This window comes from Lepisosteus oculatus, chromosome 16, assembly GCF_040954835.1.
Source record: "Lepisosteus oculatus isolate fLepOcu1 chromosome 16, fLepOcu1.hap2, whole genome shotgun sequence".
Classification (NCBI taxonomy): Eukaryota; Metazoa; Chordata; class Actinopteri; order Semionotiformes; family Lepisosteidae; genus Lepisosteus; species Lepisosteus oculatus.
Genome location: NC_090711.1, coordinates 13,217,563 through 13,242,768, shown reverse-complemented (window position 1 = coordinate 13,242,768; position 25,206 = coordinate 13,217,563). Strand labels below are relative to the sequence as shown.

The 25,206-nt window shown below is 41.5% G+C and overlaps 1 protein-coding gene and 1 long non-coding RNA gene across 2 annotated transcripts; one reads left to right on the top strand and one right to left on the bottom strand.

The window, feature by feature from the left end:
• Positions 1–5,626: 5,626 nt before the first annotated feature.
• ccn5 (cellular communication network factor 5) lies at positions 5,627–18,379 on the top strand. The gene is made up of 5 exons (XM_015364564.2): positions 5,627–5,789; positions 7,001–7,217; positions 8,163–8,411; positions 12,307–12,530; positions 17,176–18,379. Exons 1-5 carry the CDS (start codon positions 5,751–5,753, stop codon positions 17,440–17,442), a joined length of 996 nt encoding a protein of 331 aa, XP_015220050.2. The 5' UTR covers positions 5,627–5,750; the 3' UTR covers positions 17,443–18,379.
• An 83-nt stretch (positions 18,380–18,462) lies between these two features.
• Positions 18,463–25,077, bottom strand: LOC138223323 (uncharacterized). The gene is made up of 3 exons (XR_011181750.1): positions 24,862–25,077; positions 22,794–22,835; positions 18,463–19,460 (listed from the first exon to the last, which is right to left on the bottom strand). It is a non-coding gene; the product is annotated as an uncharacterized lncRNA (long non-coding RNA).
• Between the last annotated feature and the right edge of the window lie 129 nt (positions 25,078–25,206).

Here is a 25,206-nt window from a genome sequence, read left to right as displayed (position 1 = left end):
CAATGATTTGAGAACCATTGTTGTGTAAGTGTATAGAGAACAAAAGAGAGATTGTCACTCGATGCTCCTTCAGAAAGTTCAGAAAAGGGATAATTCCTCCAGGTAGAATTTGAGGCATAAAATTCAATTAGTGGCTTCAGCCCACACTGCCTCACCAGGAGGATGCTTCAGAGGCCTGTGTCATGCAGTTTTGCTTTCCTGCTCACATTAATCTCCCTTAAGTATTAGGCAGCCATAGATCACAGTTTAATAAGCCTGGCGATTAATAAAACAAAAGACAACATCAAAACCCCAGTGGATGAAAAACCTAGCATTACATGAGAGACAAGTCATAAAATCTGGGACAAGATTCTTTGGAGAGAATCCCATTCATGTGGTTCATATTCGAAACATAATCCCAGTTGAATTCTATTCTGTTTCTTTGTTGCATCGAGTTCTGGGTTTTGCCAGATAGCCTGGTGATGTGCTGCGTATTTTGTCTTTCAGAGCCCCGATTAGCACTGGGATCTTGTGTCTCCATACACTACATTCCTTCTGGGGCAGGTCTGTTCACCCTACACCCCAAAACTAGGAAACCTGGTCCAGGCTAGAAAACCTGGGCTGTCTTACAATCCTCCGTCTTAGTACAGTAAGTGTTTAAATTTGGATCTCTTGCTCGGCTCCGGCTGGAATCTTTGTTGAGACTTATCAGTCAATGAAGCAGAAATATCCATCTTCTAACGGCTTTGCTCAATTCATGTCATGGGGGAGCTGGATCCTATCCCAGCAAGCATGTAGCAGAAATATGCTTAGCAAAAATTATTTTAGGCACTAAAGACAATATGACCACTCATGAGAAAGGAATGCATAAATCTTTATAAAACTGATAACAGATATTGCTTGATTGATGAAGATGGCTGCTGCTTCTGACTGCACATGTTTCTCACAGATTTTATAACCTGTTTGATCATAGCAGAAGGAACTGTGGACTTTCTCAAGGCACTGCATTGCAACTGCAGTTCTGAGTATTATTGCTTTTTGCAGATTCTGGCAGAATGGCATACTGAGATGGAAATCATTGTATTCAGATAAGTAAATACATTAAATAATAAAGCCATTACTTTGGTAATGAGTCAAGTCATTCAGAGAGTAACTAAAACCTATATGTACAGTTCATGTTTTGTACCAAAAGTAAAATGGTTTGATGTCAAATCTACTTCATTCCAGACAAGGTGAGGTGAGACCAAAGTAGGTAACTGTAAAACACTGTGCAGCAAATACACTATACTATCTTAAGTGTCAGACTGACTGCTCTCTCATCATAGCTCCATTGTGAGTGCATGAAGAAAAGAAAAAAACACTGTAAATTGTGCATTTCTTGAAAATGTTTTCATTTAAAAAATGCTTTTTAAACCACACTATATCACTTCCCTTTTAAAAATATTTTAGGTTGAGACTTTATTTCTTGTTCGTGAGGAAGTGTGTCTAACATGTTCTACTGTCACAGGTGCTTCAATTCCTGTCTATCATGTCCTGCTTTTATTCAAAATGTGTTACTTTAAAACACACGGCAAATGTGCTGTGTATAAGTGAGAATGGAGTCAGGTTTACCACATATTGTCATTGCAATCCAATAACCTTACTTTTCATCTTGAATCTTATTCACATACAAATATTTCAGCAATGAACATTTGCAACCACCATCTTTAATCTTAATTCAATTGCAAAACTCTATATTCTCCAAACCTTTCGCGGTTAACTAGCAAGATCTCAGATTAAAGGAATAACAGCAAAGCTGGCAAGATGGAACTTTCAAAATATATTCGGATACTCTCCACTATTGCCATGCTGGCTAACCACATGGATTCCACCTGTCATAAGTAAAACCATAGGCATTTCCTCCCGAGTCTAGTGCTATTTTTAAAACCTCACCTTTTTGTGTGTGCTTTTACGAATGAAGATAAAAGAACTGGAGAAACATTTCAGGGAATTTTCCCCATGAAATGCCATCTCCCAGACTACCGGAGCTCATTCCTATTCAGTTATGACTCCCGCTCTGATTGAATGTTGTGTTCTTCATTAATCAGTGCCTTGCTAACCTAAAGATTGACAGCTGTCCCTGAGAGAGGCTGAATTCTGCATAACAGGATTCTGCCTTAATCCATCAGGGACCTGACAAATACAGGAGACATTGTTTCTGCTTTAGAGAGACTGGAAAATTCTCTCAGAGCGAACGGCTTCCTGTTTCACTTTTAGGTTTACATATCTCTTGTCTTTATATGTTAGTGTTAATCAGAAGGTCAGTGGAATAGACCTAGAAGAGGGTAGTAAAGTGAAATATATTAAATGACATAAGCGCCAAATGGCTTTGGACAACATTCTTTGCATATCATGTACATGATCAAGCCTCCTAATATAATAATTTTTTTTAAAAAGCAAAATGTACACCAAGATATTTGGCTAATCGTATTTTTCTGTAACAAATTCAAAATGTTACGTGGTCAAGCATGAGACACATAAAACAGCAATGAATTTCCTGCTTAGCACTCAGAAACTGAAATTGTCTTGCAGACAGACCAAAATGCAGTCCAATTTCATCACCTCAAGAGAGGCAAGAAAGCGAGACTAATGCTTGTCCAAATATGGCCATTGTCCACATAAACATCATTCACCTGACGGCCAATTGTTATATAAATGATGAAAGGGTAAAATTATTTTAATAACTTGGTTTTAAGAGCCGTGTATTGTATTAACTTACAATACCTCCTCATCACATTATAGAGTGTACTGCATGAAATCAATTGACAGAAGTTATGCCTTAGTTATATTTATTTCTTCTGTGAAAAGGTGAAAAATACGTGTGTGAGGCATACACTTTTAATGTGAGTGAGGTATTGTTTCTGACTGCAAGGCGTCTTCAAGTGAAAAATGTTTATGTTGAGGTGCCTTTTTCCTGGAATTGGACTGACTCAAGTCTGCAGAGTTTCGACGTACTACCGCACCTGCTGGACAGCCCTGTGAACAAAAAGTCTTTTGATCTAGGAACGGGAAGGGTTTGGGTTTTATTTGGCCAAGAATGATCGAAGAGTTTTTATTTTTTTGATGGCAAGTGAAGGCCAGTACTGAGAAGCTGAGGAGTCTGAGGAGCTCCACCAAAACTCTCACAGTGAAGAAGATTCAAAATGTCACCACCTTGTTCAGTTAGCAGCAACATTGAGACAAGCTCTTTACTCGAGTTGACAGATTCCTGTTTCTTATTGTGTTCTAGACATTTGTCTGCGATATAAAAAGGTTTTTGTTGTTTATCTTTACACAGTAGTGACTTTGCCATTGGAGTGAGTTTATTTTTTCTTGCGGTTGCCAAGTGACACTGTACATCTGCCATTTTTGAACATTTCATTCTTGACACGTAGATTCTTGCTCTTGCTGGCGATCACTCTTGTTTTGTTTTTACTCAGAAAGCGTTTCTCTGAATTACCAAGGAGCTCCTATCAAAGACATGACAGGAAGGTCAGAGGCCCCCAAGTGCGTGTTGCCTTCATTGCAAAATTTACAGCAACCAAAGTGAATCTAGTCCTGAAAAAAGTTGTAATGCTGTGTGATATGGTCTCTCTGATATTGTGTGAAATGGTTATTGTGATGTATGATATAGTCACTGAGATGTTCTGCTCTGTTTGCTAAGGATCTCCGCCTGTGGCTGGAAGGTTGCCGGCTCAAATCCCGTGGCTGGCAGAGGAATCCTACTCAGTTGGGCCCCTGAGTAAGGCCCTTAACCCCAACTGCTCCAGGGGTGCTGTATATATGGCTGACCCTGTGCTCTGACCTCAGGCTTCTCTCTCCCTGTTTGTGTGTCTCATGGAGAGCAAGTTGGGGTATGTGAAAAGATAAATTTCTAATACAAAAAAATTGTATGTGGCCAATAAAGTGATCTGATCTTATGATCACTGTGATGCTGTGCGCTATGGTCTCTTCAGTGCTCTGTGATATTGTCCTGTAATGCTGCGTGGTACGATCACTGTAATTTCTTTTTTTTATTTAAGTGAGGTGTATATTTTCTATTGTTCTAGTGCTGTAGCTATAATTGTAGCAGTGACCACAGTGATGGCAGTAATGTACTAGCTGTGCTAGTACTGCCAGTTCTGTGTGAGAAAAAAGCAGAAATGAAGTTGAGTGCCCCTGAGAGTGTTTGTTTGAGCTTTGCTGCCTCTGAAATGAAGGACTTTCACAGGATTCGCTGCTGTTTGTGGGATGGAAGACTGATGGGGTCATTTACCTGATGATCATCAAAAAGAAACATGCAATTTTACCGTTCTTTGGTTTGGACACTGTGTGTTTTTGTGAATGCATCTCTGCATGAGAAACACAAATACTGTAGCTTTCCTTGGCCTGGCATTATCTGCAAGTCCCCAGTGTAGCTTGTATCTTCTTTGAGGTCCTCCTGAACCACTCCTGTCAATTATCTCATCCATGTGGCCTTGATTAGCCCTAGCTGCCTGTTCATGCTCTTATCTGCAGTTCTTGACCTTGGTCATATCTGAAGACTTTCTGAAGAATGTTTGCTTCCTATGAGAATTGGAAGGAACCTGCACAGCTGTGTTGTAGAAGAGACCAAACAAACCACAAGTCCTTGGGTCATATCAGGTCTCTCTTGCTTGCTGGTGTGGTCTGACAGAGCTGCTGCCTACAGATATGCTGCGGTAGGAGAGTAAAAGAAAAGTTAATGTACAAGACAGTGAGGCAGACAGACCACAGTGCTATCCTATAGTAATTTTACAGTATACACCTCAAGAAGCAAGTAAAGGTTAATTCCACACTGATGTGTAGACAGAAAAAGCATTTTTGAATGAGCCTTCTTCAGGTGTGAGGGAGACGGAAAAGACATTTTTTCTTCAAGGCCAAATAGTTTTTTTTCCTCTTTTTTTCTACTTTTCAGCAAGCAATCAACTGCATCCATTTGCATCCATTTGTTGCTTTGCAGCTCACACTGATACAGCTTCCTAATTAAAAACTTTTATATAGCTATTCTTATAATAGTTATAATTAAAAGTATAACTAACTAGCATTTCATATAACTAAAGATGCAACAGGTCAACAAGGAAGCCAGCTAGTTTTCCTTACTTCATTTTTGTGAGGCAGAAATACTAACCACTGCACCATAATGCTCCACATATGTAATCCATTGATTATTATTAGTAGTTTAGTAAAAGCTGGGAATGGGCTGCAACACCAGGAATTATGATTTCTGGTGTTTTCCATGACAAGTATAGACATATTACTGCCAAAAGGCATAGGTAATCCCTCCAGCCCTCATACCTCATAAGTTCAACAGCGTTTGTGGGTCCATAATAAACAGGCATTCTTTTTAATGCATATATGTACTTATGTCAGTGAACTGTGCATGTATGTTTAGATGTACTGTAGATAAACAGAGTGATCTTGCAGAGTAGATTCAAGCATATTTTGTGCAACAGTTCTGTTGTGATTCTATGATACAAATGAAGTACTGCGTAGTTTTAAAGGCTGGGGGAGGGGGGTGGGGGGGATTCTCTGGCTCACAGTGAGTGGAAATGGGCAGCAGGAATGTGGAATTAGAAACATTTCTGATCCTTGTCCAGTGCCTGTTTGCACTGCAGTCAGTCAGTGTGACATCAGAACTTGGACTTTATAAATGTCAGAATGAGCTCGCCCAGGCAGTCTGCAAACACCACAGCCACCACAGTACAGCTCCTGAGGATCAACTCGCCTCAAAGAACAGATCTCTTCAAAACACCATGTTTGTGTGGCTTCTGTTCCTTCATGTGGTGACACAGGTGAGAGGGACTTGATTAATGCTATGAGGTGTTAGCCTCTTGTAAAAGAAAAACTCGAGTTTGTTCAGATCTATTTTGAATTCCACTGGAGGTGCAATCCTGTATATGCATGATAAAGTAATGCTGGTATTTCTGTTATTTACTCTTGTGCATTAACAGTTTTCAGCACCAATACTGTATATATGTATACTGATCTATTGTATCACTACGCACTGAGCCAGGAGAGTGAGTGCTGAACAGTACGTGCTGTCGGAAAAAGAAAAGGTTTCCAAGTTCTGAAACCTGGAGCTGTTCCTTTTTATAAAACATGAAAAGTCCATTTATGATCTTTCAGTTGTTGCAGCAGAAGCAGCATTTGTCATGCACCTCCTTATCTCTGAAAACAGTTTCCCGTGTTGGCACACCTGAGGTGCAGCTCTGTTTATTTTTAACTTATCGGGCCGAGTGAGGAAGGTCAGACTTCAGACGTGCCCCTGCACTCACACGTTAGTTATGACAGCCAAGAAATTCAGGACATCTTTAGTCTGTGCAGAAGAAAAAAGTTCTAAAGACAATGAAGGTCTGGGAAAATATAAGTTATTGCTGATGTTTTATATAATTGCAGTTTGTGTGCAGTGATGCATATGCACAGAGCTTAATTGTTGATCACTTTCTTGCAAATTCAATTAACGTCACCAACTTGTTTTTTTCACAACAGGCTGAAAATCCCAAACAGAACCTGAACAAACGTGTGCTGACTGCACGGAAATGAATGAAAAAATGTGTTAATTGCCAAACGCTTGCCTCAAAAGCTGCTACACCACAGATTCAGGAATAAAGCACTTATAAGCAGACAACTAATATTAGTAATATTGGCCAGCTCTCAGTAGAGCCACTAGTTTTCTTTCTAAATGGAGTACATCTCAAAGAAACATAAATTAAAGAAACTGTTACATAATTCCTGCTAAATACTGGCTGCGATGCTTGTTGACTTCTTAATAATAAGTGAGGTGTTAATCTGAAAGTTTTGAAAGTGCTCTCAAACACATACTGTACAGCTGCCAATAAAGATGGCACAAGCTATTTCAAATAGCCAATATTTACTTTGTGTTAGTAGCATGCTGAGTTAAAAGAGAGGACGATAAAAAAAAAAAAAATCTGCTTCTGCCTTCTGTGGAATACAATAATAAAATCTCGAAGTGTAAAAGCAATCGTGGTTCTGTTTTTGGCAGGTCTGCTGCCAGCTCTGTGGCAGGCCGTGCTACTGCCCCAGAAGAGCTCCCCGATGCCCCGCGGGTGTTTCTGTAGTCCTGGATGGGTGCCAGTGCTGCCAGGTGTGTGCCAGGCAGGAGGGCGAGACCTGCAATGAGAGATTCAGCTGTGACCGCGCGCGCGGGCTCCAGTGTGACTTCAGCGCCAGCTACCCGGGGGGTCCTGGAGTGTGTGTCAGTGAGTATGCCTTCAGACGAGCCGCCGACACACACTGAGCGCCGTCTCCTGGGGTTGCATGCAGCAGATAAAACAGTGGCTCTGCGGTTAAGGATTTGCGCCCGGGACTGGAAGGTTACTGGTTCGGATCCCGTGGCCGGCAGAGGAATTCTACTCCGTTGGGCTCCTGAGCAAGGCCCTTAACCCCAACAGCTCCAGGGGCACCATATAAATGGCTGACCCTGTGGTCTGACCCCAAGCTTCTCTCCCTGTCTGTGTGTCTCATGCAGAGCAAGCTGGGGTATGCGAAAAGATGAATTCCTAATACAAGAAATTGTATATGGCCAATAAAGTGATCTTAATGTTATCATTTCCACAAGCACAAACAGTATTACAGAAAACCACATGTAAGCATACCTTATGAAAACAGGACAGTGGCTTAAGCATTGGCCAAAGGATGTACAGTAGATGTTGATTTGAAGTCTTTACCATGTAGGGGATCTTTCTTTATGAAGATTGAGTAGGGAGCTGCGTAAGCATGCATAGGCTGCAAAGGAACAGGTAAAGGTTTATTCCATGCTGATAGTAGCTAATGTTTCCGCATTTGCTAATGACTGTAATGGTGCTATACTGCACCATAAATGAGCAGGACTGTTAGTTTTTGTCTACACCATGTATTGGCTAATGACTTGAAGCATGTTATTTGAATAATTCACCAGGAATGTTATTGTTTTCATACTTAAGCACTAACCCATGTTTTGTTAAAACATTTTGGGTGTTTGAGGGAACATATTTGAGTTCTGGAACCAGATGAAGATGATAAAATGGGATGTCATGGGAGGTCTCACCTTACGAGTAGTTGCAGAGGAATGAATTATGCTTGTATAGTGAGGGATGGAGGCTTGCATCCTTGCGATGTGGATGCCGAATCGGAGGCTGCCCTCACGCTGCTGTGTGCCTCCACAGGTGAGGAGGAGCTGGGCTGTGAGCTGGACGGGGTGACCTACAAGGAGGGCCAGGTGTTCCAGCCCTCCTGCGCCATGCAGTGCCGCTGTGCGGGTGGGGGGGTCACCTGCGTGCCTCTCTGCAGCGAGGACGTGAGGCTGCCCAGCCCGGATTGCCCCAACCCCCAGCAGCTGCAACTCCAGGGCAAGTGCTGCAAGGACTGGGTGTGTGAGAATACGGCCAACAGTGTTCTTCAAGACGCCTTGGCAGGTAAGGGCTGCGATGGCCTGATGGGGGGCCATGTGACCCACATCACCTTGACTGGAGGGTCAATGAATCGGCCTCTTGAAGAGGCCCCTGAGGTCAGCTCCATCACTGGCCAAGCAAAATGCCCCAGACACCCATGTGTCTCTGTAGAACTGTCTCTTGTTTTCATTCCTCTCCCACTTCATCCTTGCCTTTATTAGACCTTGAGGATCACATTCATAAGTTACTCATGAGTTACACACCATTGTTTCAGGATACATTTTGACTTCCAAGTGTGATCATTGGGGTGCAAGATAAGAACACTACAGTGATGTCAACCAGGGCTTTTTAAGGGTGCGTTTGCCCCCTCCTTGTTGGTGGTGTGACTGAGTTGTGGAGATGGGACAATTTGACACTGGGGTCCATTCACACACTGTGCTCTTAAAAGGTAAGTAGACAACTCCTGGACACTTGTACCGAAACAAATCCACTCTTCTGCTCTAAAATGGTGGTTTAATTATTTCATCTTGCACTGGGGGGGGGGGAACACTACCTTCTAGAACACTCAACAAGAAGAAAATATTGAATGTTTGAATGTGTTTGAGCTTTTCTGGAAAAACACTGAACTTGTAGCGTCAGACGTCTGAGGCCTTTGTTTCTCTGTGAACCAGGTAGTTTAGTTACATTTTCACTCTTCTCGAACTAAGCTGACTCTGCTGACTGAGAGTATGGAGATCCTTATCGGTGGTTGTGAAGCTCTAGCTTGTTATTACATGACTGACGTTGAGTCTGCAAGCCCAAGCCTGGCACAAATGTTTTGAGGCAAATTGTCAAGTCACGTTGACACCACCTGTCTCGCTTTCATTTTTGTTCCACTCAAAATCCTACAATGTCTACTTTGTGGTTAGGCTGCTGACCCTTCAGTTATCATATTCTTTTACTTCCAATGGGGGATTCTTTTGCCATACTGTAGCAAAATAAAACCCAGACAGACAGGACAGGAATAGAAACGTGTTTTTCCTTCCACGATTCACGGAAAAGACCAGGTTGGTAGGGCTCGGTGATTTCATAAAACAACACAATCTGTTAAATATAAATAACTCCAATAGGAGGTTAACAAAACAATGAAACAGTCTGGAAAAAATCTAGGATTTCAACAAATGCCACAAAGTCAGCTTGTGTCAACAGGAGAAGAACAGCTTGTGCGAAATGTTCTTTTGCTGCAGTGGAGCTCGAGACGTGTTATACTGTATTGGATATGCAATGCTGCTCTGGAAAGGAGATATTTAGATTATTGTACATTATTAACAATCTGAGGTAGCCATTTCTGTAGTTATCCAGTGAGACGCCTATCAGTTCAAAGCCCTCTGCAATGGTTTATTTTAATTATTTGGTTCTAATACAGAATATAAATTGGATACAAGTTATCTGATTACAAATCATGGAACAGTGTGGCTGTTGACTTGAATCTGAGAGCCACATAAAGAGACGTGTTGCTGAAAATCTGTCTTGGAGGTATTTTGTGATCCTATTGTGTTGGGGAGTGATAGAGACGCAGAAGATGTTTAGCGGCATGTATTCAAGTGCCTCAAGAACTTTGCAGAATCATATGTTGCTTTGGCACCTGTTTGTTTTTGAATCTTTTGAATCTGTGTTTCAGCAGATGAAGTGGAATTGCAAAAATGAATGATGCCTACTTTTTGACAAGCCATCCACTCCATTTTGATGAGCTGTTTGCCAACAATTTCGATCATAATTTACCTATTAGGTCTGCAGATCTTGTGTACATAATCTCTGGCAGAACAATATTAGATTTTTTGCTTACCTTTTCAAAACCCATACTGTCTGTGTGGTGCTTTCCATTCCCTTTTCCCATGAAATGGTATTATTGTTGGAATTTGGAGGAAAGGTGGGGTTTTCCTATGAATAGCAAGTGGCTAATGTTTCCACCCTCCCCCACCCCCACAAACCATGTGCTGAGTTGTGCTTGGAATTTGGTGTACCTCATTTTTCAGTTCGGGATGTACAGTACAGCGGGAAAATCTCTTGGGCGTTCTTCCTTATTACGAATCCTGTCTGAACAACTGCTCAGTCTGTAGTGGGAAATGATATGAACATGTATATTGTTAAGAAACTATTGTGGAGGGAATGGATTTTCTTATCACGCGTATTAAGAAACTGTGCCACCATTGTTGGGGCTTTTGTTGAGTTTGAGAAACGGGGGCTGGAGGATGTATTTCATGAAATTATGTCTCGTCAACTTGTCTGGCTGGATTAGGGTATCTCGCAGTGAGTAAGTAATAGTGCTAATCTTAAATTCAAGGGATAACAAGCACCTTTCATTGACTCCTGGGCCAAAAAGCCTACTCTACTGTGTAGTCTGTAAGATGTGACCAAGGAGGACACAAGTGGAAACTATATGGTAGTGCATTAAAACCCAAGAATAAGATTCACCTTTTTGCGCACATCTGGAACAAGCTCCCCAGTCATGTTGTTGAAGCCATTGCATTGTCTTTTTCAAGGAATCCTTTAAATCAATGAAGACTGGAGTCTTTCATCAATTAGCAACAAACGACAAACTGATCTTTCTTATGGAAACTATTCAATCCTTTCTTCTGGATTCTGGGTAGCAGTAATAATAATAGCTTACACTTACTGTATATAGTGCTGTTCTGGAACTCCACTCAAAGTTCTTTACAGGTAATGGGGACTCCCCTCCACCACCACCAATGTGCAGCATCCACCTGGTGATGATGTGACGGCAGCCATACTGCGCCAGAACGCTCACCACACACCAGCTCTCACTGAGGAGGAGAACAGAGTGATGAAGCCAATTCATAGATGGGGATTATTAGGAGATCATGAATGATAAAGGTCAGAGAAAAATTAGGTCAGGACACCAGGGTAACACCCCTACTCTTTTTGAGAAACGTCCTGGGTTTTTTAATGACCACAGAGTCAGGACTTATCTTATCTGAAGGACTGCGCCTTTTTACAGTGTAGTATCTCCCTCACTATACTGGGGCATTAGGACCCATACAAACTGCAGGGTGAGCGCCCCCTACTGACCCCTCTAATGCTTCTTCCAGTAGCAACCTTAGCTTTCCCAGGAGGTCTCACGTCCAGGTACTGACCAGGATCACACCTGCTGAGCTTCAGTGGGTTGCCATTTGCGAGTTGCAGGGTGATATAGCTGCTGGCATAAAGTTTAATTGGCTTCTAGGAAACTTTGCCCTGTTGTGAGAGTGTGCCCGGCAATAGAATAGTGTGTGCCTGTTGTTTGCTGGGATAGGTCTAGTTCCCCCACAATTCTGAACTGAAAAAAGTAGCTGGAAAATGGATGGATGGATGGGTTGATCCCACTAAAGGAACCTCGCATGTGAAAGCAGACACTAGCTCTTTTGGCGGCCTCTAGTGGCACGTCTGCTGCTATTGCTGTCCGTCTACCACCCTGATAGACTGTATTTACTGTATCAGTATGCGCATACCTGTACAGTATGAGGAATCATCACTACAACTGTCAAGTTTTTTAAAATCCCTTTGAACAGTTAAGGTTATGCAAATGAACATTTGCATTTAAAGTGTTGGGGTATGAAGTTTTCATCAGAGAAAGTGTTAACGCCAGTTATGCAAATACATTTGTACGTTTTTAATATTTTACTTTTTTTTAAGAAAAAGAGATTCATTCAAATAGGTTTATTCCATGCTGAAAAGAGAAGAAAGAAAACGCAACGAGACAGTGGAGGCTTATTATTTATTTGTTCCTTTGCAGCCTACGCATGCTGACGCAGCTACCCACCTGAACTACTTTATTTCAGAGATGTGATTTCAGGGCCAACACTTTCAGCGCCGTCCCAGAGTTTGAGAAGGCGGAGATTGGTTACGTTGGTCTCTGACACTTTAAAAACTGAAATTTCAGCTCACAGACCCGAGGTGTCCAACCGACTGGACCCTCACAGCCAGACCCCGAACTCCGGCTCTAACTGCATCGAGCAGAGCACCGAGTGGAGCGCCTGTTCACAGACCTGCGGCATGGGAACCTCCACCCGCGTCACCAACAAGAACCGCGCCTGCCGCCTGGAGACGCAGACGCGGCTCTGCATGGTGCGGCCCTGCCAGAGCCTGTCCCGATTGGCCCCCACGGTGAGTGAGGCAGGTGTGAACGTCTGTCAAGCTTCTGCTCTGCCGCAGTGTCATAATTCATCGTGCACGTGAGGAGTTAACGTAAGGATGTTCCCTTACAGAATTTGAAAGAGTAAAGGAGGCCAGATCTATTGCCGACTTCAAATTAGAATGCCTTTTGAGTAAAATAGGTAACAGTAGTAGAGCAGCCTATAACATTGAAGAAGTACTTTTTAGTAAACAATGGCGCCATCTGGTGTTCAGGCATGGCATGTGCTGGGGCTGTAAATATTTTATTTTTCCTGGAGAACTTAGTACATGTGTTTTTCTTTGAAACAGATAAGGCTCCTAAAGCTCCATTTCAGGTTTTCTCCACTTCAGTTTGTTACACAATCCCACTTCAAATTCTGGTGTCTCCCTTTTTAAAATTGAGACATTAGTATATAGCCAGCAGCTGCAGCTCAGGAGGTGTGAGTCTGGCCAGTTCCATCATTCTGTGGTCTGTGTGAGTCTTAATGCGGGGGCTCTATACTGCAAACAAAGCACTGTCCTTCATGTCAGACATAAGACCGAGCTCCTGACTGTCCATGGTCATTAAATATCTCAGGGCGTTTCTCAAAAAGAGTAGGGTTGTTACTCCAGTGTCCTGGCATTTCCCCCTGGCCTTTACCAATCATGGCCTCCTATCTATTAACTGGCTTAATTACTGTGTTCTCCTCCCCACTTATGTGTGGTGAGCGTTCTGGTGCACTATGGCTGCGTACTGGCGTCAGTTTTCAGAAGACTCCATACAGGAGTCAAATGGAAGTTTCCATTACACTGTTAAGTATCAGATTGCCTTATAAGAAGAAGCGGATGAGGATTAAATCAGTGAATGCCTGTTTGAAGTGAAGGGTGTTAGTATTGATTCCTGTTAGTGTATTTGATCAATACCAGTATACATTTTGACCAAGAATTTGATCCCGAGGGCTAAAAATCCAGGCCTTGAAGCAGCAAATCAAGGTGCTATTAAGGAGATCTCATGGCACTGTTCATATGAACATGAGTAAATGTAAACTCTTGGCTTAGGCAAGGTGGGTGCAGAATGGCTGCCACTCACCACCCAGGTGGGTGAAGGAAAACGCTGTGTCACAGAGAACTGACTGATCCAGGACAGTGTCTGGAGATGGTGGCAGTCAGGTGGGGATTTACTACAGTGTCCTGGCCAGTCTCCAGAACTCTCATTCTTGACCTCTCTAAATTATAATAATAAACTATTTTATATAGCGCCTTTAAAGGTGGCTTCTCAAAGTGCTTTACAGGATGACAACAACAATAAATAAAAAGAATACACAAGATAGAACACAATTACAATATATAGAGGAGACCGTAGATGATGGTACTAAGAAAAGCAGAGGGGTTGAAGAAAGGAACCAATTAAATAAAGGCTTTTCTGAAGAAGAGGGTTCTGAGTCTGGATTTGAAGGAGTTTACAGAAGGTGACTCTCTGATATCCTTGGGGAGAGAATTCCAGAGCTTGGGGGCATAACAGGAGAAGGCCCTGTCACCCATACAATGTAGATGGGCTTGGGGGACAGTAAGGAGAGCAGAGTTAGAAGAGCGAAGGTTGCGAGGTGGGGAGTAGGGCGATAATAGTTCAGACAGGTACTGAGGTCCCTGTCTGAAATAGAAGGCTTGCAAGCACCGGAAAAAGAGAAAAAAGAGGTGCTTGTAGGACACCTGCTGACTGCGCCAGAGGTAGAGCCCAGGACAGATCTGGGGCTGAAGAGATGGCCTCAGGAGCAGCAGAATCCAAAACAGAGATTTCAGGGGATGTTGGAAGTTACAGTGGTAAAACAGGTATGTAGTTACAGATGCCAGTGGAAATAAACGGCTCAAGTGAAGAACTCATTTTCTGGGTGAAAACATCAGCCGAGCAGGCAGCGGGCAATAGACAAAACACAGTTCAGGGTCATGATCCGAAAGCGGGGTTCGTAGCCAGGAAGCCGACCGACTGGTGAAAGTGCAAATCAAAACAGTTCTGAAACATAGTCAGGTACTCAGGTACTGAGGTACCAAGCCATGCCCAGTCTTATATGTGAGCATTTTAGGATTTTAAAGTCTACATGAAATTTGACCGGAAGCAAGTGCAAGGACTCCAGGATAGGAGTAATGTGATCATTTGCACTAGACCTGGTCGGGATTCTGGCTGCTGGGTTTTGGACATACTGTAGTTTGTTCAAAGTAGATTTAGATACCCTAGCAAGTAGAGCATTACAGTAGTCAATTCGCGGGAACACAAATGTGTTGTCTAAACCGCGTGCTGGTTCAAAGGTGCACAATACTTTTTTTTTCATTTTTGGAATAAAGTATGTACTGTAGGTATTTCTAAGACCTTTAAATACTATGCCTTATGAAATTGGACAAATCAGTGAACAGTTCACCACAGTTCTTTTCTTTAAGTAAGTGAATGAGACTACGACAGGGTGTCTTAATGCAGTCACTGACTTGCAGTGTTAATATTGTTTTTGTAACATACTGGGCTGGAGAAAGCTGCTACTGTCCTCTGCCAAAACAAGCAGCTATCCCCTGAAGTAAACAAATGACTACAGTTTATTCAAATCCCAGAACTAGATAAACACATTTAAAATACCTTGCAAAGCAATGGGCCTGCCTGCTTGACAACCATCTGATAGGCAAAATTCTACCATCTTTGTTAAAATATGGTAAAGAGTATTTTAAATGGTTTGCAAATGAAAGCTGTCAAAGACTCTAATGAAATTGAATTCTTAGGTCAGACGTCTGTCATCAGAATAAATTTTAATGCGCTTTTGTAGTTTTACAGTGGTCAGGGGGTTCAGAACCATCCAAAGACGGCTCCGATGCCATGAGTTAGTTGTGTTATGAAGTCACTAGTACACAAGAGATCTCTACAAACTGCAAGGACCAATTGACTTTAATTTCCACAATTCATAGTGATTTTAAGCCACACAAAAATCTTCACAATGTTGCTTGTAAGATATCCACGTCTACTGTATCTCAATAGAGTTCGTCTCGGAGATTAATCATGGATTGGGCTGGGACTTGGCAAACAAACTCATTGCAAATCCACACAGGAGGAGGGAACATCCAGATGACATGGGTGATGCGAAGCACTGTATTAATGCAAAACATAATTATGATGATGTTTAGCTTCAAGACGCTATGTACAAATAGCATCTGGGCTTCTGTGCCTTTGTAAAGACAATGAACAGAGGCAATAAAGCCAGCAAATATTGTCTTTATTGGAAAAATGTGAAATTTCCCTCAAGGAAAGTTATGCTCAGTCTTTACACCATTCAATATTTGCATGTTTTGTCACCCTAGAAGTGACAAAACATAAATTATAGTTTTAAGAAGGTCATAGAAGAGCAACATGAGTGATTCATGACCTCAGAGAATTGTCATAAATACAGAGGCTAAAGAAACAAAACCTCTAAATGCAGGGTGGGTAGTTGATAGTGTCACCCTAGGGGACTTTTTAGGGAAATTCAGCAGCAAGCCAAAAACCATGGCATCACAACTGGAAAGTAAAAACTCGATTCATCTAGATCAGAGCATGCTGTTGGAGTCCAAGATCGGAACGTCAATAAAATGTAATGAAACGTGTAAACCAGATGTCCACCTCTTCTCAGTATTTGTTCCAGAGCACATATTCTTAATGACTGGGTTGTGATCACTAGAGGCCGCTGATGTGCTAGTGAAGGGGTTTGTTTTCCGGCAGGTTACGCCCTGGTGCAGATCAGTGTGTTTACGAACGTCAAAAAGTGCACAAGGACATCATTTGGCAGCTCATTTGAGAGCTCAGGGAGGAGAGTTTATATTGGGGTCAGCCAGTGATCCTGTTTATTGACAATTGTTTGGAAAAATACATTTTTGGCTACAGGAGCAAGCTAAACTCACACAAAGGGGGTAACTGTCTCTCATTGGAAGTGTTTGAGGGGGCGGTGCAGAGGGAAGAGAAGATGGGGTTGTGTCAGGAGGTACTAAAAGCCCTTTGTATATTTTTGTTTGTGATGCTTTTGTACCACTATAAACTCAAGGTTCATAGGCTCATAGAAAAGTAGGAGAACATGCTCTGTGCAGAGACTTGTAATTTGATAACTGCTCTGTCTGTAGTGAGCCTTAACTCATTAGAAGGTATTAAATTCACCACTCCCAAAATTAGTGCAATACCTCCATATCTACAGTAGAACTCTTTTGATTCAGCCAAACAACTGCAAACTGGTGTTTGTGTCTACTCTTTTTTGTGCCTGGTGTAGTGCTCCATAAAAGCCCTTTGTTACACATCACTTGGAACTGATAGTTAATATAGAATGAATCTGCGCAAGATATACGCAAGCAGATAGATTAGTGGTGTGCATCCTCAAGGAATTAGGAATTAACAAGGAAATTCGTATTTATAAGTCTCTTTAATTGATTGAAATATGTATTATGTATTAATCTCTTTTGAAAACATTTCTATCATTAGTAAAATGCGTAGTTTGTTTTGCTTTTTTAATCCTTTGGGGTTTCTAGGGCTGAATGTGGTACACTTTAAATATACATACAGAAAGCAGAACACATGTTTTTTTTTTATCTGCATGTTTCTACTGTATTAGTAGTTTCCACTTTCTAACAAGCTGAAACCGATTTTTATGTGTTGCAGGGAGCCAGGCGATGTGAACCAAGTCAGAAGGTTCAGCTGCCTCTGCTATTTGAATACCAGGGCTGCTATAGCACACAGGCCTTTCTCCCAAGATTCTGTGGCCTCTGCTCTGACTCCAGGTGCTGCACCCCCTACCAGACCCGCACTGTGAACGTGGATTTCCGCTGTCCACAGGGGAGGCTGGTTCGACACCCCATGATGGTCATTGATTCCTGTGCCTGTCATCATAGCTGTCCTCTTACTCACAGGCTCCAGTACAGAGGATAGACACTGTGCTGTCTGCTCCTCGAAGACACCCAGTACAGAGCATAGGCACTGTGCTGTCTGTTCTCCCAGACCCTAGTACAGCGCATAGACACTGTGCTGTCTGCTCTCCCAGACCCCAGTACAGCGCATAGACACTGTGTACTGTGCTGTCTGCTCCTCCCAGACCCCAGTACAGCGCATAGACACTGTGTACTGTGCTGTCTGCTCCTCCCAGACCCCAGTACAGCGCATAGACACTGTGCTGTCTGCTCCTCCCAGACCCCAGTACAGCGCATAGACACTGTGTACTGTGCTGTCTGCTCCTCCCAGACCCCAGTACAGCGCATAGACTCTGTGCTGTCTGCTCCTCCCAGACCCCAGTACAGCGCATAGATACTGTGCTGTCTGCTCTCCCAGACCCCAGTACAGCGCATAGATACTGTGCTGTCTGCTCTCACAGGACAGAGGACAAACAGTGAGCACATTCTCACTCATAGACCCCAGACAACAGGAAACATCTCTCGCTGTCACAAGACAAATGCTGTGTTTTAGCAAGCTCTGCACCAGGAGCATCAATAAACTGCTCTGGTTTTATTTGAATGTAAACTAACATCCAGTAAATTAGTTTTCATCGTCCAGTACAAGCAGCTCAGAAACTAATAACTGAAAAAAACGTCCTGCATATTTTACTTATTTCAACCTAGTATTAAAATCTCAGCAAGTTTCTAACTGCCTCAAGAAAAATCTAGTTCTCTGTTTTCAAGATTTGCTCTTGCTATAAGCATGAATGTTTTTTAACTAACAGATTTAGAGAGTGGCATAAAACATGTTGTTAAAAATGTCTTGATGTGTAAATATGCTCTACTGTATATATCTGTACACATTCTTTGTATATGTATTTTTTTTTCATTTAATGAGGATTACTTCATCAATTGCACTTATAAGCCATGTAAATATTCATGTAATAAATTTGACTGAAGTAAATCTAACAATAGATTTTTTTTATTGAAATCAATTTAAGCAGTTTGTTTCAGAATTTGAGTTCTGATATCATTTGAAAGTAAAGGTTTTGGACTATCCATTTATTCACCATTCAGAATATTAGGAACCCCCACTCATATAATGTTTTGGATCTGAACAGGAGGAGGCATGATTCTCAAGAAGGTTTGGAGATATTTGCAATCCAATCTCATCCCATTCTTCAAGCTAGGTTCCCTTCAAGCTCCGACTGTGATGAGGATAATGGCGTGCAAGATAGGCCAGTCTCTCCAGTTTCCAGTGGGACTGCGGCCTGTGGTTTATTCTGGGCAGGAAAAATGGTGGATGTCCGTCTGCTGATCCTAATGCCAACCATGCTTTGCCTATATTGTCAACTGTGGTTCTTAATATTTTGGCCGGTGTATTTAATGAATGAAGGAGTAAGTGCGAGAGTAATGGGACTGTCAGTGACGAATGTTGTGATCAACTTTTTAAAATCCTTTTCCTTTTGCTTGGTCTGTGCCATACGTGATTGTCAAACTTGCTTCATAATGTTAGCATTTCCTAACCCTGTCAGTCAATAGCATGACATCAGCAGCCTAAGTCCTATATACATTTGTTCCTTACAGAGATCTGTGGTACAACGAGGGAAAAAGCAGCATTAATTTAATGACACGATATTGTTACCTTGCCTGATCAGCTATTGTCATTCTCTAGATAGTATGCAGAAAGAACATCATGTTGCAATCATGTAACATCAATAAGGTCACTGAGCAAGGTATGGATTTTCATCATAGCGGTTTCATTCAGGGATCATTTGAAAGCATTGTCCTGCACAACGATCCACTGTATAAGAATTTTGTTTGTCTTCATGGCTGAAGAAAATGGGTTTTGGGAAGCCCCTCGCCCCAGAGTCTGTGACACAAGTTTGTTGCTTTACATTGTGTCTCTTCACTTCTCCCGTCATCTCTCTCTGCATTACCGAGTTTTTATGAAGCCTGCCATGCAGGAGTGTCACCTCACTTCATCCCTTGGAGTGGCAGGTCCAGGTTTATGAAGACCTAAAAGCACAAGGGAGATTACAGCTATGAGGAGGCCATTCCATTCATCTGCCTTGTATGCTAGCTGAATCTCATCCAGATGTGTCTTGAGAAAAGCCAGGGTTTTCAGTTTAAACAATGTAGCTGAGCAGCTCCTTCCATATCACCTCAATCTTTCGTGTAAAGGAAAAGACAAGGATGTAAAGAGATGTAGATCTTGGGTGGGATTCAAGCTCATGCCTGCAGAATAGACGACAACCAAGAAGCAGCTCCTTAGACTGCCTGAAGATCCATAAACAAGCTAAGCCAGCTGCTAGTCTCCAAACAAGAATACATGCAGTGAAATCACCAGGAATCTTCAGCAGCTAAGACTTTCCACACTCATCCACAGTGGGTTTCTGAATTTCAAAGGGTGCCCCGATGACTCCCTTCTAATACTCCCTTGTGAGTTTCATTCAAAGTTAAGGAAAAAAACTACAATAAGACACCCAGTTTAGAGACGGGCAATGTTAACTGAGGGTTTGATGCCTCTTAAAGGCAAAGCACATTGCATGAGGTCTCCTCGAGCTATCATCTGTGAAGGACACATTGTCAAGTCACCTAGCCCATGGCTCAGATGTGGGCATAGTGGTTTCAGTCTAGTTTGACATCTGGAAGCTCTCATGTGAGGTTTTACAGATCATGACAATGTGAAGTTGTCCACTGAGCCCTGGCTATATAGCCAGTCTGAAACAGTTCTGTGTTACTGGAGTGAAAACAACTTGTAGCCAAGTGATGCTAAACTGAAGTTATTAAGGGGCCTTATGATCAGAAATATTTTGTTCTACAGATGTCTTGATGCACTCACTGAGTACTATTCTGGCACAATATATTTCCTGCCGTCAGGCTTTTGCACATTGGTGGTTTCCTGTTGATGTGAACAAGGTAACTGACTTTTGCGGTATTAAACAATTGCAGGTCAAAGACAAAACTCTCCTTAACAGATTAGTAAATAGCATTGATGCAATATTGTCTAATGATCAACTATTGTAGCTTTGCCTAACCTGCTATTACCCTTCTCAAGATGGTACACTAAAAAAAAGATATTACAGTATATTGCAAGAGTGATACCCATAAGTCCACAAAGAAAGGTTTTTAAATTCATTTGAGTGGTTATGTTCATGCAGCATTTGAAAGATATAAAAGTACAGTTTTCCCTTCATACAGAAGGGATTTAAATACATAGCTACTGTACATAAAAGCAAAACTAGTAACTATTTCTTTCGTGCCTATACTGATGATTGAAAACAGTGTTGGTGGAATTCATGGGGTTCATTTCTGTAGGAAGAATAAAAGAGCCCCAGTCAATAAAACATGATACTTGGGCATTGAACATCAAATGTATTGGTGTTTAGTGATTTAGTGTTGTTAATATGTAGAGAATATAATTGAAAGAGACCCATTGCAATCTGCTGTACTCTAGTAGACAGGGCTGAGAAACATTTACCATCATATGTTGTAGTATTCCTGTGATCCAGAGTAGCAAAGACAAGTCGAAGCTCTGGGGACACATGGCAACGTGTGAAAGTGAAAGTGAAATGTCTGAGGTAAATTTGCACAGGTAACCTTTTGTAAGAGTGCAAGTCTCATTCTGTACTGACAGCCCAGCTGTTCAGAGTACAGAATATATTGTACAAGTATATACTGGAAGTTTATTGCCTTTCCATGCATGGCAAACGTGTTCCCCCTGTTACGTTCTCTGCTATCTCTTTTATCCAGAACTTTTTAAGTGGTATCAACATGACCTTGCTTTTATCAGCAGTTGTGGATTAAATATTAAAGAAGGCGTGCTATAGCTGAGCTATAGTGCATTATAGGGCGCAGACTTCAACTACATTTCTGAAATTAGCAAGGTGGTGACTAGTCCTGTTAATTAATGTCTTCACTTCTGTAATCTTAAGTTCTGATGATAAAATGATTGTGTTTAATATGTATTTGTTGAAAAGTGCTTATCAATAGCTGGTCTAGGTGACTGAAACAAAAAACACATTTTCACGTAAGAATAGATACAATTTTTTATTTCTGTCGGGAATGGAGGACTATGGCCTGTAGAAACAACACGCCAAGACAGGAGAGATGTGCAAAGAAAATGGGGAATACCCTCTATCATATAACAACCGGACATCTTTTCTTCAAGCATAGAAGTCATTATCTGATTCAAGCTCGATATGATATGAGCTCACTGTGGTTTTTAGAAATAAAGTAAGAAAACTTTACGTGTCACAGTGCCCAAGGGGATTCTGCTGTAGCCCTCATGAAATATCTGTCAAACTATGCATCACGGTGGACTTTTTTTTTCTTCTGACCAAAATGTTAACTGAGCAGCAGTGAACAACTGTATGGAAATGTCCCTGTGCTCTGTGGTTGTGGGCAAACAACGTCAATGAAAGAAAGTTTTTCTATAACCTTGGAACCATAGGTTCTCACGTCAATAACTCGCCCATTTGACAAGAACTGAGTACTTTCAAGCTAATCCCTCGCGTTTGGTGAGCCAATCTGCGTGCGTTATGTGTATCTGCCTTTTCCCCATTGAGCTGAGGAATAATTTGCCACTTCTGCTTTCAGTCATACAGCCACGAGACAAGACAAGTAGATAATACACATGGGAATTTGGGGAGACTACTGTTTCTTGTCAAAATACCACAATAGTTCCATGTAACTCAACCTCAACAACAGGTGGTGAATCCTTAAATATACTGGACCCTGGAAATGACGAGTGTGAAAGCGATGAAACAGACAAGTGGGGGAGAAACGTTATTCACCCTTCAACAGGAAGTCTGACTACACTCTTCTGCAGAAGAAAAAAAAAACTCTTTAAAACTTTTCTCAGGTAGTAATCTGTCCCTCCTCCTACCCCTGTCCCACCAACGTAACCCAGATCTCTCTCCCTCCCTATAATACCCACATACCCACACACAAGCAAGAAAACCGCTGGAGAATCACTAAAGAAACTACACTAAAAAATAATGTTGCGTTTGTGCAACACAGACCAGATTACAAGAGCGCAGGCGATTGAGAAACAAATTAATTGTGTGATCCGAATGGCCATTGCTGTGATTAAGACGCAGGGGAGTTAAAATCTGATGAGCTCTGGAGGAAGAAGACCGGATGCAGAAGATAAATGTGCTATCTTTCTTCGGGTGTGTTTAAAAGAGAGCAGCTTTCTTTTCATTCTCTCTTTACATCTAAAAGCAATGGTCAGGCCTTGAGGCTGATGAGCAAAGGCAGTGAGGTAATGGTTGAGGTGGAGAGTAACTGTATTTTCCCTTCCCCTTTTTTTAAAAAGAAGAACCTGCACAACTTTAACACACTCACCAGCTGTGACGTTTTTATGCACGTGCCCATCTCTCAACAGTCCTGTACGGAAAAAGAAAAACAGCGTGATGATGAACACAGTCCTCTACATGCAAATAATTCTGTGCCATCGCATTTTGTCTCATGGGTATAACTAGGAAAGGTACTGATGGAAAGAAATAGCCTTTAAGATTAAGTCTGGAAAACCCCCAACCACATCGCACAGTAGGCTGTAGACTAATTTCAATCTACATATGTCCAAAGAGTTTGAAGCCCTCTTTTTTTAGAGAGACTGTGATGCCACAGTGATTAACTCACTGATTTCAAGCTGATCAGATTTAATGGGATGAGAAAGAAAAGAGAACACATGAGAACTGACATCTACTGGTAAATGAATGAAATGACTGCACTTGGCTTTTAAGATGTGTTTGTGGTGGAGGCCGACTTACCATTTCCAAGAAGAGTGTGATTCATTCATCAGGCAATTCCGACCCTTTGCACAATCAAAATTAACCACTGATCCGTTGAGACATGCAGCGAAATCTGTCAAATCTTAGGGGCTGCATCATCATAGAACCAACAGTCAGGAACTGTGACCTACCCCCACTGGATTCCCATAGTCTCACTAAGGTCTCCTTAGAAATATGGACTACCTGCCACAGAAGAACTGAAAGTACGTGAGGTTTTGCTCTCAGAGAGCTGGACACGTGCAAAGCTATGTTTGGCTCCTGCCAGATTTATCTCCGGTTTTGATTTACAGTATGCCGCTTGCAGTCTGTGACAGTTTCAGGTCAAAATAAACAGTATCTCTTTGTCCTCGGGCTGTAAATAAACTCTAATACTCACTTATGCACAGAAAGCATATTGCTTGTTACAAAATTCTGATGCATCTCCTGACTAAATAGTGACCAATGTATTGCATCACCCTGTAACATCTATGGAGTTACTGTATCAATTATTGGTGGATGGTGGAATAAATTATCCCTGATATCTAGACCATCTCTGATGAAATGAAAAGTCTCTGCAACACTATGGGACCAGTTTCAGGGCTTGCAGATTTTGGAGAACAGAGGTCTCCAAGCCAGTAGGAAGAGTAGACTAGCTGGAGCCCAAGACAGAGGCTATGAATGGGATGGGCTCCCTCTCAGTCTCCACTGATACAATGGATGATGTTTCAGCTGCTCGCAAAATAACTTTCAGAGGAGAAACACAGTATGCTAAAATTCAAGCCTATTAATTATTATTAATATTTTGTATTATTATTTGCAATGGAGATATGACAGACACAGGCCATCCAGAGAGAAATTGATCTTTTGTAAGTTTATAGAGAATAGGGGACTTATTTTGGAAAAGGTTCATTTAGGGTACATGTGACTTTCCTGAAACATCTCACTCCAGATTTCTGAAATGTTTGTATTGTTCCTGAATGCCCACAGTGCTCGACTAACACGCCTAATTGCTGCTGCTTGTTTGTTAAACAAATTCCAATCTGTATTAAACATATGATCGTGAATTAGAGTAGGCCACAATACAACACAGGCAATGTACTGCTAGATGTCTCACAAGTTTTATTTGGATGTTTAAAGGGCCACAAAATTCAGTTAATAGCTCAAAAAGTGGTGTCCTGGCTGCTTATTTATCGGCTAACCTTTTCAATTGAGTCTGTTTTAATAAGAATAAGAATATAGTATGTATTTGACAGACCACCTTAGATGACACATCACCCAAAAGCACTGTACAATAAAAGAGTTTAAAAAAAGAGAACAGACACTAACATAATCATTTTAAATCAAAGAACATTTCTTTTATCTACCCAGGATAAGATCATTTCCCTTTCAAATTGACAAAATATATTCAAACAAAATGGGCCATTTTGAGGAAAGAGAGTCAGATTGACCATTTCAAACATTTTCAGCAGTGCAGAAAAGTTTTCTTTGCATATTTGCATCTGGGACCTTCATGAATTGCTTTAACTGCTTTGCCATTATCGAGCTTCTTGAGTTGAGAATCCAAAAGCTATACAGTAGATGTCATCTTTCTGACTAGTTAAATGTTGCCTTATTGAGATACTACTATAGATTACACCTACCTGTATCATCTTTCTGTTTGAACTCTTCTCATAGCAATAATTTCCTGCCCAGTGCACTCCATCCTGATATGTTTTTCCTCACAGAGCTCAGATTGTCTGCCTGTCAGTGATTGTTTTACACCGTTGTTGGTTACCACAACCTAAAATCACAGTTAAGTCTGTGGTTTTGTTTTGCCTGCTACCTATATTTTTATGTTGGTGTGTGAAATATATTCAGAACCTATAAAGCATTATTGTCATTTTATACCAGACTAGATAAGATTAGGTACAATCCACAATATTTTTAAATTGTATTTTAATTATTTTACACTATTTTATCGAGGAATTTATTGCACAGCACAACAA